The sequence below is a fragment of the Genypterus blacodes genome, unplaced genomic scaffold (genome assembly GCF_046128005.1).
Source record: "Genypterus blacodes isolate CSIRO-AG114 ecotype Tasmania unplaced genomic scaffold, CSIRO-AGI_Gbla_v1 ptg000008l_1, whole genome shotgun sequence".
In the NCBI taxonomy this organism is placed as follows: Eukaryota; Metazoa; Chordata; class Actinopteri; order Ophidiiformes; family Ophidiidae; genus Genypterus; species Genypterus blacodes.
In genome coordinates this window covers 1435743-1451248 of record NW_027466822.1, presented here as the reverse complement: position 1 = coordinate 1451248, position 15506 = coordinate 1435743, and the positions used below count along the sequence as shown (strand labels likewise).

Sequence of the window (15506 nt, the reverse complement as noted above, 5' to 3'; positions counted from 1 at the left end):
ACTTTGACTGCATGAATGAAACAGGGAGGCATGACTTCCAACCTCTTCATTTCATCATTATGTTTGAAAGGTAAGATAATGATGTAGATATTTGCCATTACTGAAAAAAATCTGAGAGTAATGAGAGGACGAGAAAAATTGAGGCAGATTAATGTGAGCGCAGGGAAGTTGAAAAGTTCAGACAGGAAGAAAGCTGAGATAAAGCAGACATCATGCGTAGGTGCTGGACTCATATCCTCCACACAGGGTGCATGCACTGGCCTGCCACTGTTTCAAATAAATGGAGATACGGGTTTACAGAATCGCAACACTTATAGTTTAAGGATATTACCCGCTGATACAACTATGCAGCTCTGGGTGGCCGTATTCATTCCAACATAAACACTTCTTGACCTAACCCTAACTCAAAATATTACAAAATGATGAAATGATGTAAAGAAAGAAAGAAAGAAAAAAAACATGCACACACACTCACACTGGGTTACACACACTTGTTAACCACAAGGCGTATGAGTGTGTGTTTTTACAGAATCGGTGTTTCGCAATCTGTGGATGTGTTGCCAGCTCAGGCCTGGTGAATCTGGTGGATAGGGACAGATGAGGCCGCTAAGGAGCTAAGGAGACAGTGACTAAAATGGGCTGTCGTCACTCAGTGTGCACAAGCACAGTACAACAGAGTACAAATTGAGATAAGTGCAATATGTTCCCTATTATAAAGATCCTGCATGATTCATGTTAACGATTACTCCTCTGTTGATGTGAAAGTTTTTGGAGCACAATTCTTAAAAGTTGTGAGAAGACAAACCTCACCCTTATTATCTTTACCAGAGGTCAAAAATAACTTCTCCCACAACGTTCATCAGGCGGATCCTTTCAGCAGAAGAAGCTGGTGTGATGTACATGAGTTCACACTGATTAGATGAAGGCTTTGATTGCACTCTGGCTGTGACGAAGCTTCGCACTGTCGGCCAGATGTTCACTGTCAAAATTGATGAAAGTGAAATCAAGGCTGATTGTTCATTACGACGCTGAAGCCTCTTAATGGATCAGATCTCTTTCAAACGATGCACTGTTTTTTGTAGACGGAGATTGATATTACACATGATTTGACATGGCATCTAATTTATGAATCGATAGATGGTTTATTAGATTTTAATGTTGTACATCAATATTACACAAAGTTGGTTTCTTAGCCTAAGATGGTTGATCAGGCACGAGCCATCATTTTTAAGTGATGAGCCAAACATAAAATGGTTGATACAGTGTGAAAGAAATGAACAGAGGAAGAGAGACGGTGTCGCTTCACCTGATCGAGACTGAACAGAAACAGCCGCCTGGAGCTTTATTTACACAGTGAGCTTGATGTATTTAGAGAGTTTAAAGAGTCTTAATTATTATTATTGTTAGTATTTCAGCTCAAATGTCCCTTGCTTGTGATTGCAGTGCAAATCACAGCACATTTCTAAAATCTATTTTGGGGGAAGAAAATATAAACTAGGTTGTGATTCATTTCAGTCTTGATGTTTCTTTGGTCAAACTCTGACCACACAGGTTTAAAAAGATATATTGTTTTAATAGTGCAGTGTATGAAAACAGACAATGTTACAGAGGAATCAAAGCTTAGGTAGATAAAAGGGAAACGACTATGACAATTTTTTCAGATCGTCCCATAAATGCATTAAAGACACATGAAGGACAAAGAATAAAACGAGACAAAGTACCTGAGAAAGGAAACAAACTTCATATCTATCATTTCAAAAAGCACCATAGATAAAAACATGGAAATAAACTTAAAGTCGGACAAAATGGGAAATACAACCACTTGTCATCTGTACATCTTCAATAAAATAAGAATTTTAAAATAATCAAGCTTTCATACCTGCAACCGTGACAGAATACGGGACTGATTGGCAAAACTGTCAGAGTGCAACAATGGAAATGGACTGTTTATGGTTCCAACTGTCACTTAAAGTGCTCAACCCCTTAATTTAGCTTAGCGGCAGGTGACTACTTCCTCCGACTCATAAACCGCCTCCAGTCAACTCTGAGTGTAATAAAAACACTCCGTAAAGATGTTTACACATTTGACATTTAACAGGATGAGTGGAATAACAGCGATAACACGCCGACAACTGTAGTGTTTACGTTAGGGGCTGGTGACAGACGTTTCGGCCAATAACCAAGCAAAGGAATCCTGTTGTTTAAACCAAATTAATGATGGCTATCCTTCTTCTTCTTTAGGCTATATAACCGCAGCTGCGAGTAAAAATAGAATTTGGCTGTTAGGCGAACTCTCCTTCTGGCAGTGAAATAACCGCTAAACCTACAACATTTCTTAATAAACCATGAAAATATAAAATCATAAATCGGTAAAGGTACAATAATCTTAGAACAGGAATCTTTAGTGGTCATCTGAACATCACAAAACAGCAATACTTTGTTAAAGTTTCATTCCGCACAGTATTTACACACAGCGTGAAACATTAACTGTTCGTTCAAGCAGACAACTGCTTTACTGCAGCAAGGCGATTTGTGGTTTATAGCAGAAATGTTACCGTTAGTTCACATTTGGACACGTAGGCCGTGTCTCTATCACAGTTTGTCTCAATTGTTCAGCGTCGTTCACGTGAACGAGGGCGTTGGTCCGCGATATGTGATGATGGTATTGTGGCGATGAGTGATTCAGTTTGTCTCGATGTCCGAGAAAAGACTCGCAGACGTCTATGCACATCAGGTCCAATCCCTCAGCTGATTGTCCTTTAAATGAATCATCATAGGTGTTGGTTTGGATCATATGAAGCATTTCACAAATGAGTCCCAGACACTGATGAACCCCGTGTGACAAGAGTGAATCGCTGTGATGACACTGCTGAACAATCTTAAGGGCAGCGGGTCTTGAAATGAGTGACAGCACTGTTATAAACTGTGTGTAATATTCAAGTAAGTGCTTCGGTAATGTCCTTTTAGGGATACACACCATCAGGAAGCACAACCGTTGGTCTGCTTGTTCAAAGGCACCAAAGTCGATTAGGATCAATACCCGGTTCAAGAAATTCAAAGTAAGTCGTTACTTTGTGTTTTTGACTCGTCCATGTTGGGTTTTGTAAATCTGCATTGTGCTTGGTTCACACTTTCAAAATAAAAGCAGCAAGGCTTCTAAAGGCCATAAACAAACATAATGATATCCAGCATGACACCGATCGTCCTTCATTAAAACGTTTCTCCATTGGGTCGGCGGATCCACAAAGAAATACGCCGTCCCTCCTCCGTTAGTGTTAGGTTGTGGTTGAACTTGTACCGTTTCAGAATCAAAGATAATGTCCAGCACTTCCAGTACCATGAAGTTCCTCTTTGCACAGCAGTGCTGAAAGTGTCAAACAAACAAACAAACAGAATCTCAGTCCGGGCCGATCGGAGAGGGAGATAGAACTGAGCTGGTGGACATGGATCTGAAGTGTAGAGAGTATAGAGGCACTGCGGTAGTTTGATGCGTCTGATCGTTTCCCAGATTGTCACATCGTCAGAGCTCCGTGTTCACCACCTGTGGAGACAAAACACACAGCACGGGGGTGAGGGACGTGTGCACTGAGGGTGTCACAAGTCAAAGTGGACCAACTAAGGACGGACGTGTGGACGTACAGGCCATGGCAAGAAACAGTTAGAGGAGAGGGGAACCTTGGCTTGACTAAAATTGTATCATTACACATTTGTTCTCATCTAAGGTTTGGAATACTCAGCATCGCTTCAAATAGGAAGATAGTTGGTTTCAATGATGTACGAATAAGTTTTTATCTTAGAAGCCGTCACCATTTACAAATGATGTTATCTCCTTTTGGAACCAAATTAATCTCTTTGAGGCTAATCTTTCCCCCTCGAGATAAAACAAGAGGCGTCAGCTGTGAAACATTAGGAAGCAGCTACTAATTAATTTAAAGATTTATTTCAGTTTTTTTGTTTTGTGTTTTTATCATTGTTTTTGCCTGTGGGAAAATATTCAACAAGCCAGATTGATTCAAGTCTGTATCACATTCACACACGCACACAGACAGACACACACACACACACACACAAAGACACACACACACACACGCTGTGACAGAAACACACATGCTTGCTGAGGTCAGAGAGGGTTTGCTCACCTTTGTGCTGGGTGGATCACGAGCAGAAGGCGCCGTCGTTCGGGGAGACGGTGTTTAAGGGGATGAGGCTCTCGCACTGCTCACTGTCTTCTGGCAGTCTGTGGGGGGAAGCAGAGAGAGTGGATTGTCAGTCATTGTCACGACAACCAGCGCCAGTGTAGTCGCCCCTCGCTAAATACGAGAGCGGAGGGACAGAGGACATGAATGCCGCTCAAAGAGTAATCAGTCAAGCTGAGGCTGATGAGCCTTAGAGAGGCTGTGAGCAGGAAATAAAATGTATTGCCCTTGTAAGAACGACAGATAAGGTGTGTGTGTGTGTGTGTGTGTGTGTCAGGGTCAAATATAAGCTAAAATGTAACCACCTGGCTAAAGGAAGAGGGTGAAGACTGTGTGGATGCAGATGGACTCAGGGTTGTGATTAGTCTGATAACAAAGATTTGTTTCAAATAGAGCCGATTCTGACATGTTAAAACTTTATCCTTACCTTCAGACCTCATGACATTATCGAGCCCTTTCAGAAACTTCCTTCAGTTCAGACTTAAATTACAGTTGCTGCCCGACAACCATTACATTCTCATCATCATTACCGCGCAGTGTGTTGTCATGCATATTTTCCCTTACTGTGATAACGCAAAAATGTAATTAAGTATACACGGAGAGAATCAAAAGGATTCCGCCCGAGTGTACGAGTATACATGATGCATTACTCAGAGTGAGCACACTTCAATTTGTGCTGCTTCCAAACACATCCAGGCAATTACATGACGTCTGGGAAAAACCCCCACACAACTACTTGTCGCGTTAAATCGAAGTTCAAAAGTGCAAGTGAAAGTGCTCACTGTGCTAATGTTTGTTCATTCTTCACTCCCTCTGTTTGAGTTTCTCCCGTAGGTGTGAGGTGCGACACTTTCCATTATCAGACACAGGATTCAACTCCCTCCTACAATTAAAGCGGCGCTGTGTCATTTCTGGCGCATCCTAGTGTGTGTTATGGCTAACTGCATCCAGTCGTTTTTTTCCCATCAAAATACCCTCAGGAGGTGGATTCAGGCGGTGTGTGTCGTACCTCTGGATCCGGTGCTTCCTGCAGATGAAGGCGTACACTCTCCTCAGCCCCACCAGCACGGGGTCCCAGTTGTTGTAGTGACATAAGAGCGCGGCGATGAAGAAGGAGAGGAAAACGGGGACCGCTCCGGCAAAAAACAGCCACGAGAAACGCACCTGCTCAGACAAACAACGAGGGGGGAAACAACTCTTGAGCAACTACGAGCAAAAACCTGTAACTTCACACCAAACTCAGTAAACTTGGGATTTATCTTCATTATGCGTTGTTTTACTTTGATGAGTTCTTATGCAGAATCACACACACACGCGCGCGCGCACACGCACACACACACACACACACACACACACACACACACACACACACACACACACACACACACACACACACACACACACACACACACACACACACACACACACACACACACACACACACACACTTTTTTTACCTTCTGCATGCAAATGTCTGCCATGATAGAAAGCGGGATGGTGAGGCTCAGTGCCAGGGTTCCTATGAGGGAGGAGGTCAGGAAGCAGCCCCTGTCAACACACACAACGCAGCAGCAGCATTTACAGCACCCACCTCTACTCAAATGCATGGCTGAAACTGAAATTCTATCAGCTCTAATTCGATTATAGCTGTGGTGTGACTTAAACGTAATGAAGCGTTTAATGACTTCTATGCAAATATCTGATGTCTTTGGCACTGGTTCCAAAATGGGCAATCAATCTGTGGGGGGGGTCGGATGCTCACCAGAGCCAGAGGAACTCGGAGAGGACAGTGCCTATGAGGCCGTTGATGAGGATGTACGTCCACACCAGCTGGCTGGGGAGCTCGAAGGCCTCGAACCCCGTGTAGTGGAGCAGGAGGAAGCCGGGCCACAGCAGCAGCAGGTTGAACAGCCCCACGAAGCCTGAGAGACAAGCAGCAGCTGCCATTTAGAGGATTCTCACATATACACAAAGCGATTACAGCCCATTCAAAAGGTATTGATTGATTTGCAGGTGGTTTAAGGCCAAGCTTGTTTTCACTTTTGTGTAAGTTGGAGCATACTGGGGACATTTGGCGGCCTGTGGATCGCATCGCTGGAGCTACAGATCTGATAAGTGGATGCTCTAATAACTCCAGAATTCTCCAACGCACCAAAAAACAATGTCAGTGCTCTGAGCTCGGACAGAAACGTCCCGCAAGCTGTGACAGTCTGAGTAGAAAACAAAAGGTATAAGCTAACCAAAGAACATGGGAATGTCGAGCTTATCCTCTCGATCCACGCGTCTCTTGATCATCACGATGTAGATGGCGTAGAGTGCAGCACCAGCAAGAGACCACAGAGAACCTTCAGGAAGCAACAGTTTGACATGCAGAGCAAAACGGTTACAATTGTACAGTCAATAGTGCAAACAAAGGGAGACATTTGTCCATCTTGACCTTTGCCGTCTCCATGGTTACCTATGAAGCCTTTGCCGTCAGGGTTGTCCATGCTGGAGAAGCTCACAAGGGCAACGCCTCCCATGCTGAACAAAAGAGACGCCACATGAAACCAAACCAACTCAACTCGTGCAAATACAAGCTGTGCTATGAAATCTCCCAGCATGCTCTGCTGCCTGTGACGCCTTTACCTGAGGGCCACGGCCAGAAGCTTGGACAGAGTGAAGCGATCGCTGCTGTTGCTGGGAAATATGGACGCTAGAATCAGCGTGAACAGGCCTGAGGAAGACGAGGAAGAACATGGCTGAATTAGACGAACCAGCTGCAAACTGAAGGGAAAAGAACTACATAAATGTCACTGAGCCAAGAGTCACCTGAGGTGGACGACAGAATGTTGACGATGGCGACCTGTGTGTCAGAGAGGGCCTCCTGATAGGACAGGTTAGCCAGAAACCACTGGGAGACGGCAGAGGACAGCAAATGGGACATAGAGGAGGTGGACAAAATAACAGAGACATCTTAGAACATAGAGAAACCTTCCATACGGATTCAGTTTATGGTATGCAGACTGACAGGAGGAGCAGAAAGTTGGGGTAAGACACGGCTTGCATTTCTCGTCCTCGATAGGATGACTCGTCTCATACTGCATGTATCTGGGCTCGTGTGTCCTGTCTGACAAGAAGCTTCATGGCTCTACTTCCTGTTGTTCTCTCCTGACTGCTGGATGCTTGCTCGTGTTGGTATTTAAACCTCACGTGTGTGTGTGTGTCGCTGAATGACGTTAATGTAAATGTGGATGTAAATGTTAAGCCGAGTCCCACTGACCCCGCCCCTGTATGCTGCTGAATCACATTCTTTACCTTGATCCCAGTCTGGTCTAGAGTCTAATGTCAGAAAACTACTTAAAACAATACCAATATTTATCTCCCACAGTATTCTTCTCTCTTCTTCAGCCTGCATATGTGCTCTCCACTGCTTACAGATAGATTTCACATGGTGTGTGTGTGTGAAAATAAAGCCACTGCAGGTGTTGGCTGATTGTTTTTGAAATTAAATGGAGTACAGCTGATTCTAAAAGGAATATAATTTGTTATATAGTTACGTTTAAACAATTTTCTCCAACAACAAATGATAACAGTACACCTCTCTGGCACAGCCGCCGCATCTTGAAGCAATCAAAACAAATTTTTTTAGCTTGCTGCACACAGAGGGGCCGAGTCGGCACATTAACAGCAGTTTACATCTGAAAGTTTAAATGATTAACGACCTGCTGCAGTTACGGAGAGCTTGAAACGTCGCTTTCGACTCATTGACGTAATTCATCAGTGCCAAAAAACTTCACGCATTCCCAAACTTATTGGAGAGCCGCACAACAAAGCGTTAAGGATTCCAGCAGGTGTGAAGAAAGCAGAATCATGAGGCGACGCTGCACCGCCGGGGCCTCTGTACTCACAACGAAGCAGAAGAAGAAGCTGATCTTGGCCACGTCTGTGATGGTGAGCTTGCCCACGGTGCGCAGCATGCTCTCGTGGTCTCTGGTGGCCGGGTAGGACATGCGGGACAGCTTGGCCTCCAGCGCCTGAGTGGAGGGCAGCTGACGCACCTCCATGATGTTACTGAAGCGAACACGCTGCTTTTTGGAAGCTGCTAAGGGGGAAAAAGGGGGAAGAGACTCAAATCACTCACTGCGATTGAAAGGTCCGACAGGGCTTCTTATCTTGAATACACAGTGACCCTCATATTGGTTAGAAACAGCTATGGTATTATGGCGAAGACCGTCTAGTCTCACAGCTCACCACTGCCCTCTTGTGTTCAAAGCCTTTACCTACACACGTGGGACGTCTGACCCACTTTAACCACGCTCATTATGTCTTAGTAAAATCAAAATACAGCAGACGGTAAATTCAAAAATAGACACAAACTTTCAAGTGTTTACTTACGAGATTCAAAGTCTCCAGTTAAACAGTTTGACTGCTCGACAGCCACATCCTGAAACTTCACTGGGACATACAGAGGTTCACTCTGCAGGACAGAGACAAAGAACGAGGGGAAGATCACATCCCACTGTATATTATGACTTCACGCGTATCCAACACATGTTAAGGTTTGACTCCATAGAACAGTTAATGGCAAAATAGAAAAAGCATGTTAAAGCTGCAGTGACACAACATACCAAATTGTGGTTGACGGTGGAGTCAGTGGTGCAGGGGCCAAAGTAGGCCTCAGCCTCAGCAAACTGCAGGGAAAAGCAAGTCAAACTATCAACCACAAACAAACAGAGATCTCTAAAGACAATTCTGATAACTGGGTATTGTTTTTTTAAATGGGATATGACATCACTTTCCTTTCCTTTACTTATGTTCTACTTCTATGTCTGCCTACTGCTGTGACTGAGTTTTGCCATTCGTGTCTCATCTGACAGTAAGGTGAACGTGTGATGCGATTGGACTGCTTACAAATGCGGAGTGGCGGCGTTTCAGGGTGCCTGTGCACTGCTGCCTCCACGGTCGCCACAGCAGGAAGCCCAGCAGGTACAGCACAAACATGGACGTCTTGGTGAAGGTGCTGAAGAAGGGTTTGTTGTACTCCTGCCGCTTGAAAATATACTGAGGGGAGAAATGGTGAAAGAAAAGTATGAGGATAATGTGATGACTGGCAGAGCTGCAGCGTGTGCGTGGTTGGTTTGGTGTTTCAGGAGACTCTCATGCTTTCAATGCGACAAGATTGAGTTTCACGCAAACAACAGGCGGAGAGCCCTGGAGTGAAAGATGCGCAAGTGTTTTTTCGAAAAACAAGTTCTGCTTTTGTTAGCTTTGAATGTGGGTGTACACCTTATCCAAACAAAGCATTTCCATGCAGTGAGGGTGAGACGGGCCTTACTGAGGTTAGCTCTGAGGAGGCCACCCAGATGACATCCACCAGCAGGAGGATCACCACCCCCAGGGCCATGCGTCTCCGCTGGGCCACCAAGCTTCCCTGGGAGCCCATTCGGTTCATGATGAACACCCAAACCATCTGGACTCTGTAGGGGTTTAAGTATAGCGTGTACGTGAGCATGCTTGTGTTGAGATAGTCAAGGGACTTTCCAAATGAAGTGACATGATTACAATTGATTACAGAAACAATGAAACATAAGCATAAACTGCACTCTTCTACCATTCATCCTCAAAACAGTTAAGTGTGTGTGTGTGTGTGTGTGTGTGTGTGTGTGTGTGTGTGTGTGTGTGTGTGTGTGTGTGTGTGTGTGTGTGTGTGTGTGTGTGTGTGTGTGAATACTGTTAGATCCATCACCAGGTGTATCCAAACTGATCACTGACATTATCAATAAGGGGATTGATAAGCAAAGACACGATTTAACTGGGCCAAAGTCAACCGGGACTTCGAGTAAACACAGGGCATCTTTGTCCACATTTCATGTACTACCACACACCTTTTCACACTCGTTGCACGATGCAAATTTGGCCCTGGTTTGTCCGGGAGTGACCTCAGTGTGGTTGTTCAACACAGCATGAGTGTGGGAGGGAATAACACCTGCGACAAGAGGGAGGATATGATGATCAATGTTACACTGTGATCTTCTGTATATTACAACCAACATGCGATTAATCTAAATACTGAGATATTGGTCTTTGGTTTTTTGACTACCAAACATTTACTTATCTGTGCCAAATTGAACTAAATAGAACTGATTCACCTCTGAAATCATCTGCAAGCTGAGTTCATTGAGGCGTGTAGAATAGACAGTGTGCAGTAGGAAAACAAAACATACCATCCAACTCTTATAAATACATTTTAAGGGTTAATAAATGTCTAAGTTAGCCAGTGGCAGAATCTGTTGGCGGTTGCTTCAGTGACAGCAAATTAAGAAAACAAAATGAGTTTGAATAGTGAGTCAGTTTCCTCAATCGATGTCATATTATGGTCATTTTTCATTCAAAGTTTAATAGCAATAACAAGTAGCAAACACGATAACGTAATAACCGCATTATGATTCCTCAAAATCTCTTATTCTATACTCAACATTTAAGCTTTTACACAAACACGTGACATACTGCTCACACATTTGTCACGAGTTACACAAACCTAGTAAGACATCGCTAGACACAGTATACAAGTATAACACAATTTGAATTAGGAAAATGACACCCATGCATGTAAAGTAAGCGCGTAGTATTGCAGAAAAGAGCAGTGGCGTCATGCCCTGTATACTTTTAGAAACCTTAACTCCATCAATATAACCTGTTAGATCATTTTGAATAACCACAAAAATAGGGTTTGCAACAAATCTACAGTCACGATACGTAACAAAGTAAGCACGTAGAATAGTCACGCAGATAAACGTCAAAGCTCAAACAGCTCCGGGTCCGAAGAGCTAGCGTTAGTTTAGCAGCTGTGAAGCCGCTGGAGTGAAGCTGCAGGTCGGGACAGAAGCAGATCGTTTTCCGCTGTTACCTCCGAAAATAACCTTCGTGTCCCTTGCGGTTATTCTACGCGCCGAGCCGATGTTGGCTGATAGCCGTGTGCTACGTGTACTTGTTTATCAGCGAGGAAACGTTGACGTTAGCTAGCTACATGCTAACAAGCTTTCTAACTTGACGGGTGAGCAAGTATTTGTTTGATTTGTGCTCTTTTCTTTACCTGTGCAGGAGGAGGGGTCGATTATTCTGCTGCGGTCATTGTATACGGGTCTTTTCCACAAATGCACAGTTGTTACGATGAGACGGTTGACAGTCCAGCGGTTGTAAACATTAGCACACTCGTCTCTTTTTAATGATCAGCTGACATCACTTAATGGCGCTAAGGCATCTGGGATATGTAGTATTAGGAATGTGGTTTTCCCGTAACATATTGCAGTCTATGGCTCCAGATTCCTCCGTTGAAAACCTTAAAACGCAGTTTGAGCGATAGCGATATAATAGACATACAAACTTTCTGTCACTTTATTTAATTTGTGAATATATATATATATAATAAAAACTATTGTTTACAAAGAAGGATGACATGCACAGAATTAAAGTGAGCCGTCTATTAAGATGGTCACCACAGGACAGAGACAGCTACTGCCTCACATCATAAACTGCATGTTGATCAATGTAGCATGACATTATGGTGTTTGTCTTCTCATGTCCTCTTAGGCCAAATACCATGGCAACCAGAAAAGCTGAAGTTGCAGTTGGAAAGTGGTTAAAATGTATTATTAGATGTGATTTTTCTTTCCCGGAGTAAATGTTTATCACCAGGGAGTGTAAAATAAAGCAGGAGACATACAGAAGAGTAGATCTCCATATTTTACTGTTTATTGGTGTTTCTAAATCCAGACTCCATCAGTTTTTGCAGCTATTCAGCACACATTTTCATTCAACAAACAATTTCAATATGTAACCTTAATGTACCAGTGGTGCTACTAGTTCAAAGTTTTAAAAGGAGCAAAAACAGCCTAATCACAAGTCACCTTTTCTCCACCTTCCCCCATAAGGAACTGGTAGATTAGAAGGCAGAAATCTCACAGGGGAAACTATGGCTCTATCTATGTGCCTGCTTAAAGAGTTGGTGAACCTCAAGTCTCGTGTCCTTGTGGGTTAGAATTTCACACCCAGCTACCCCATAGCACTGTGGATCTTAATGTCTTGTCTTATTCATAATAGGAACTGGTGAAATGTTAAAGTAGACCAATAACAAAAAACTAATAATAAAACAATTCAAAATCTAAATCTTTAGTGGTATCTGTGTGTCAAATGTGCTGTTGCAGAGGTTCTGCAAAGTATTTTACTACAAAGTATCAAAATGTAGTTTCCTGTGTTGTGATTAGTACTACTATAGTTGGTACAGAGACCCCTACAGGTCATAGTGGAAATTGATTTGTTCCAAAACCTTTGCATTCTCTCGTATCACAAAGTTATCTGAAAAAATACATTTTAACCACTAGGGGGCTCCACATTTTGGGTTGTGCATCAAACTTCATCACAGTGGACTCCAGTCTGCTCTATGAAGAAGAAAACAAATCATCCTAAAGTTCTACAACACAGTGCAATATGTGATCAAATGTAAACAAAACATGACCGAAATTGAAACCACAGGATTGGAGCTTGTTGTCGCCCTCCAGTTGAGTGACATTTCTAACAATCACACAGGAAGAAATACAATTTAGAAGAGGTCATGATACCAGCTCACCAAGAAATCACCAGGTTAAGAGGAAGCCATGAGGTTGATGATGTAAATTCAAAGGTAAACGGCGGCATAAAATACTTCCTGCAATGAAATGATCGGCGTACGTGTCCTTGACCTTGTCTTCACTTTCAGAAATCACGTATTTGTTCTCCAATTGAGATCACTTCAAAAATAACAGGCCCACTTATGGCTGCTGCTTAGAGCTCGTCGTGTTCGTAGATGTTATACTCCTTCTTACTGATCAGTCCGTCTCTGTCCTGGTCATTCTTGCGGAATATATCTTCCATAATCTTCTCGAAAAAAGCATCATCGCGTGGTTTCTCATCCCTGGCATATTCCTTCCTCAAGTACGCCTTTACCTGAAAATGACAAAAGATAAAGATTAAATATTAAGACCATGTGCTAAGCCGGACAGTTCAGTGTGTGTCTCTCATATCTGGTTACCTCTTCCTTGGTGAGACTTTTGTCTTTGTCACCGTCCATTTTTTTGAAGGCCTCTAAAGTGCGAGGTCCATTAGACACGGCGTAGAGCTCCACCTCAAAGACCAGAGTGGCACTGGGCGGCACTGGATCTGTTCCATTAAGGGGAAAAATATGTCGAGGTGTTTGACAGACCTGAGATATGAATTGATATTGCAACAGTTAACAGTAATGTGTAACCTAAAAGACTGGAAGCGCCAAGATATGATTAAAAACTTTAAGAAGGAAGAGAAGTTTGTATTGTTTTTGATGTGTTGAGTTTACCTGGTTGGATATATAATTAAATGATGGACTATACTGGGAAATGACACAGATCAAATACTAATCAGTGATAACTACTACTTTAGACATACTTCCTTGTAATTATAGGCATATAGCACAACATTAGACAAAGCTTTTTAATAACAACTTGTGAGGCAGCAACTGCTACATAACATTAATTATTTGAGTTTAAGTAAGAGATGAAGAGTAAGAGCAGCAGTAAGCTCCAGTGCAGCATTGGATGAATTCGGTCGGTCGAGCAAAACATCATCTTGGAAACATCAGCATGATTGTTCAGAAAATAAACTTTTCTTACATCAAGAGGAAAGTAAATGGCTCAAACCTGGAATGCAGAATCCCTGGTTGAGTTGTACGACTCTGGGATCGTATGCTGCACATTCATGAGCACATCAGTGACGGAAAAGCAAGCGGTTGGTAGAAAATAGATGTTGGGGTAGAAACACTGGTCAGTTGTTAGTCCTCTGCACATGCTGCAGTGCGTGTGAGAAAGAGGGAAACAAAGGTAGAGACCTTGAACCGTCTGCATGCTGACAGGACACATGCCACAGGGAGAGGAGCAGTGCTGTGAAAAGAAGACGAGACAGCATGAAGACACCACAGAGGTAATATCACAATCTTACCTCACAGCGTACAGTTAAACTCATTTAAATACATTTATAACACAACTTTTTTGATTTGTTGCAGAGGGGAAATGACAATTTGGAGGCAATTCCTTCAGATACTTGACTTGATATGGCTTTGGAAAACTCTTAAACTGATGTATGGGAAGTCATATTAATATTAATTAGCCTTCTAACAGCCTCTATTATTATTTTACCTCGCATGGCTCCACATTGGCACCTAGAGAGATAAGAGTCCAGTCTGATTGTGGATTGAATTGAGAGAGAAGGGACAGTGTATGATCCCAAATCAGTGGAAGATGAGTGGACGTGGATCTGATCTCTGGAATCACTGCGGTGGGAAGTGGAAGCAGAGATCAATGTGTCGCTCCAATTTACCTTTCCCCTTTTCTCCAAAGCCCAGCGAGGGAGGCACTGTTATTTTCCGCTTCTCCCCAGCACACATGTCGTTCAAGCCCATGTCCAGGCCCTTGATGACCTGTCCCACGCCCAGCACAAACCATTGTGGGTGGCCGCTTTTCTCTGATCGACTGAAATGAACAGAGAGAAGAGAAGAAAGATTAGATGCTTTCACTGAATGTGACCCAGACTCATTAGTGGGGTTAACGCAATTCAGAATGGAGACACATATACAGGATATATATATTGTTAGATCCAAGCAAATCGAACCCAATGTGATGCTATATAACAACCTAGCCATGAATTCTACTTTTTGTGCAGATGATAGTGTTCAGTTTTTGTTGGCATTGTGTCAGGTAGACGCTGATTCAGCACTTTGGGAACTGTTGTGGCAATTGTATCGAGATATGTTTCCAATATTTAGTTGAAACAAATGACACACAGGAGAGGGTCAGAATATTAGAAATACCTCATGGTTACAGTTATGAAGGCATCACTGTTATTGCAAGGCGACTGTACTGTATTGCACACAAGTGACAGCATATATCGCTATTTAAGAGAAGACAATAAGAGTGAATGTGACATTTGCATGCAGATTTATTAAACATTCAACATAATCCCAGTTAACTCTAGTTCCTAATCAAGAGGCCGACCTGCAGTAGAACTGAGAACCATCTTTGGCGAGGAATCCGTCGTAATGAACGTTGAGCAAATCGCCTCTTTTGCTCAAGCGATCGCACTCGGCGGGCTTGTACACAACTTCAATCTTGACTTGTTCATTCGACTCCTCTGCAGCAGAGACAAACGGGCCGAGGTTCAGACACAGCAACAGGGTAAGCGCGCAGCTCATTGCTCTCCACATCTTGTTTCGGTGCATTCGTGGCAACTTCTGAGAGTTTACGTCCGGACGTAGTAGAGGACGTG

At 43.2% G+C, this 15506-nt stretch overlaps 2 protein-coding genes across 5 annotated transcripts; both read right to left on the bottom strand.

Annotated features, from left to right (window-relative positions):
- Window positions 1-1562: 1562 nt before the first annotated feature.
- On the bottom strand, window positions 1563-11406 carry LOC143004825 (solute carrier family 35 member F5-like). Of its 4 annotated transcripts, none has more exons than XM_076155980.1 (16): window positions 11272-11406; window positions 10064-10164; window positions 9514-9655; window positions 9090-9239; window positions 8807-8869; window positions 8574-8655; window positions 8087-8280; window positions 7008-7089; window positions 6825-6912; window positions 6655-6719; window positions 6437-6541; window positions 5959-6118; window positions 5654-5744; window positions 5206-5360; window positions 4140-4237; window positions 1563-3541 (listed from the first exon to the last, which is right to left on the bottom strand). In XM_076155980.1, the coding sequence occupies exons 3-15, from the start codon at window positions 9646-9648 to the stop codon at window positions 4156-4158; spliced, it is 1452 nt and encodes a 483-aa protein (XP_076012095.1). In that variant the 5' UTR covers window positions 9649-9655; window positions 10064-10164; window positions 11272-11406; the 3' UTR covers window positions 1563-3541; window positions 4140-4155. The 4 variants fall into 4 exon arrangements, with proteins under 4 accessions (XP_076012095.1, XP_076012119.1, XP_076012103.1 ...); XM_076156004.1 differs by having other exon boundaries at window positions 8087-8277; XM_076155988.1 differs by lacking the exon at window positions 11272-11406 and adding an exon at window positions 11086-11156.
- A 502-nt stretch (window positions 11407-11908) lies between these two features.
- On the bottom strand, window positions 11909-15499 carry fkbp7 (FKBP prolyl isomerase 7). Its single transcript, XM_076156017.1, has 4 exons — window positions 15236-15499; window positions 14562-14713; window positions 13246-13373; window positions 11909-13160 (listed from the first exon to the last, which is right to left on the bottom strand). The coding sequence occupies exons 1-4, from the start codon at window positions 15457-15459 to the stop codon at window positions 12999-13001; spliced, it is 666 nt and encodes a 221-aa protein (XP_076012132.1). The 5' UTR covers window positions 15460-15499; the 3' UTR covers window positions 11909-12998.
- Between the last annotated feature and the right edge of the window lie 7 nt (window positions 15500-15506).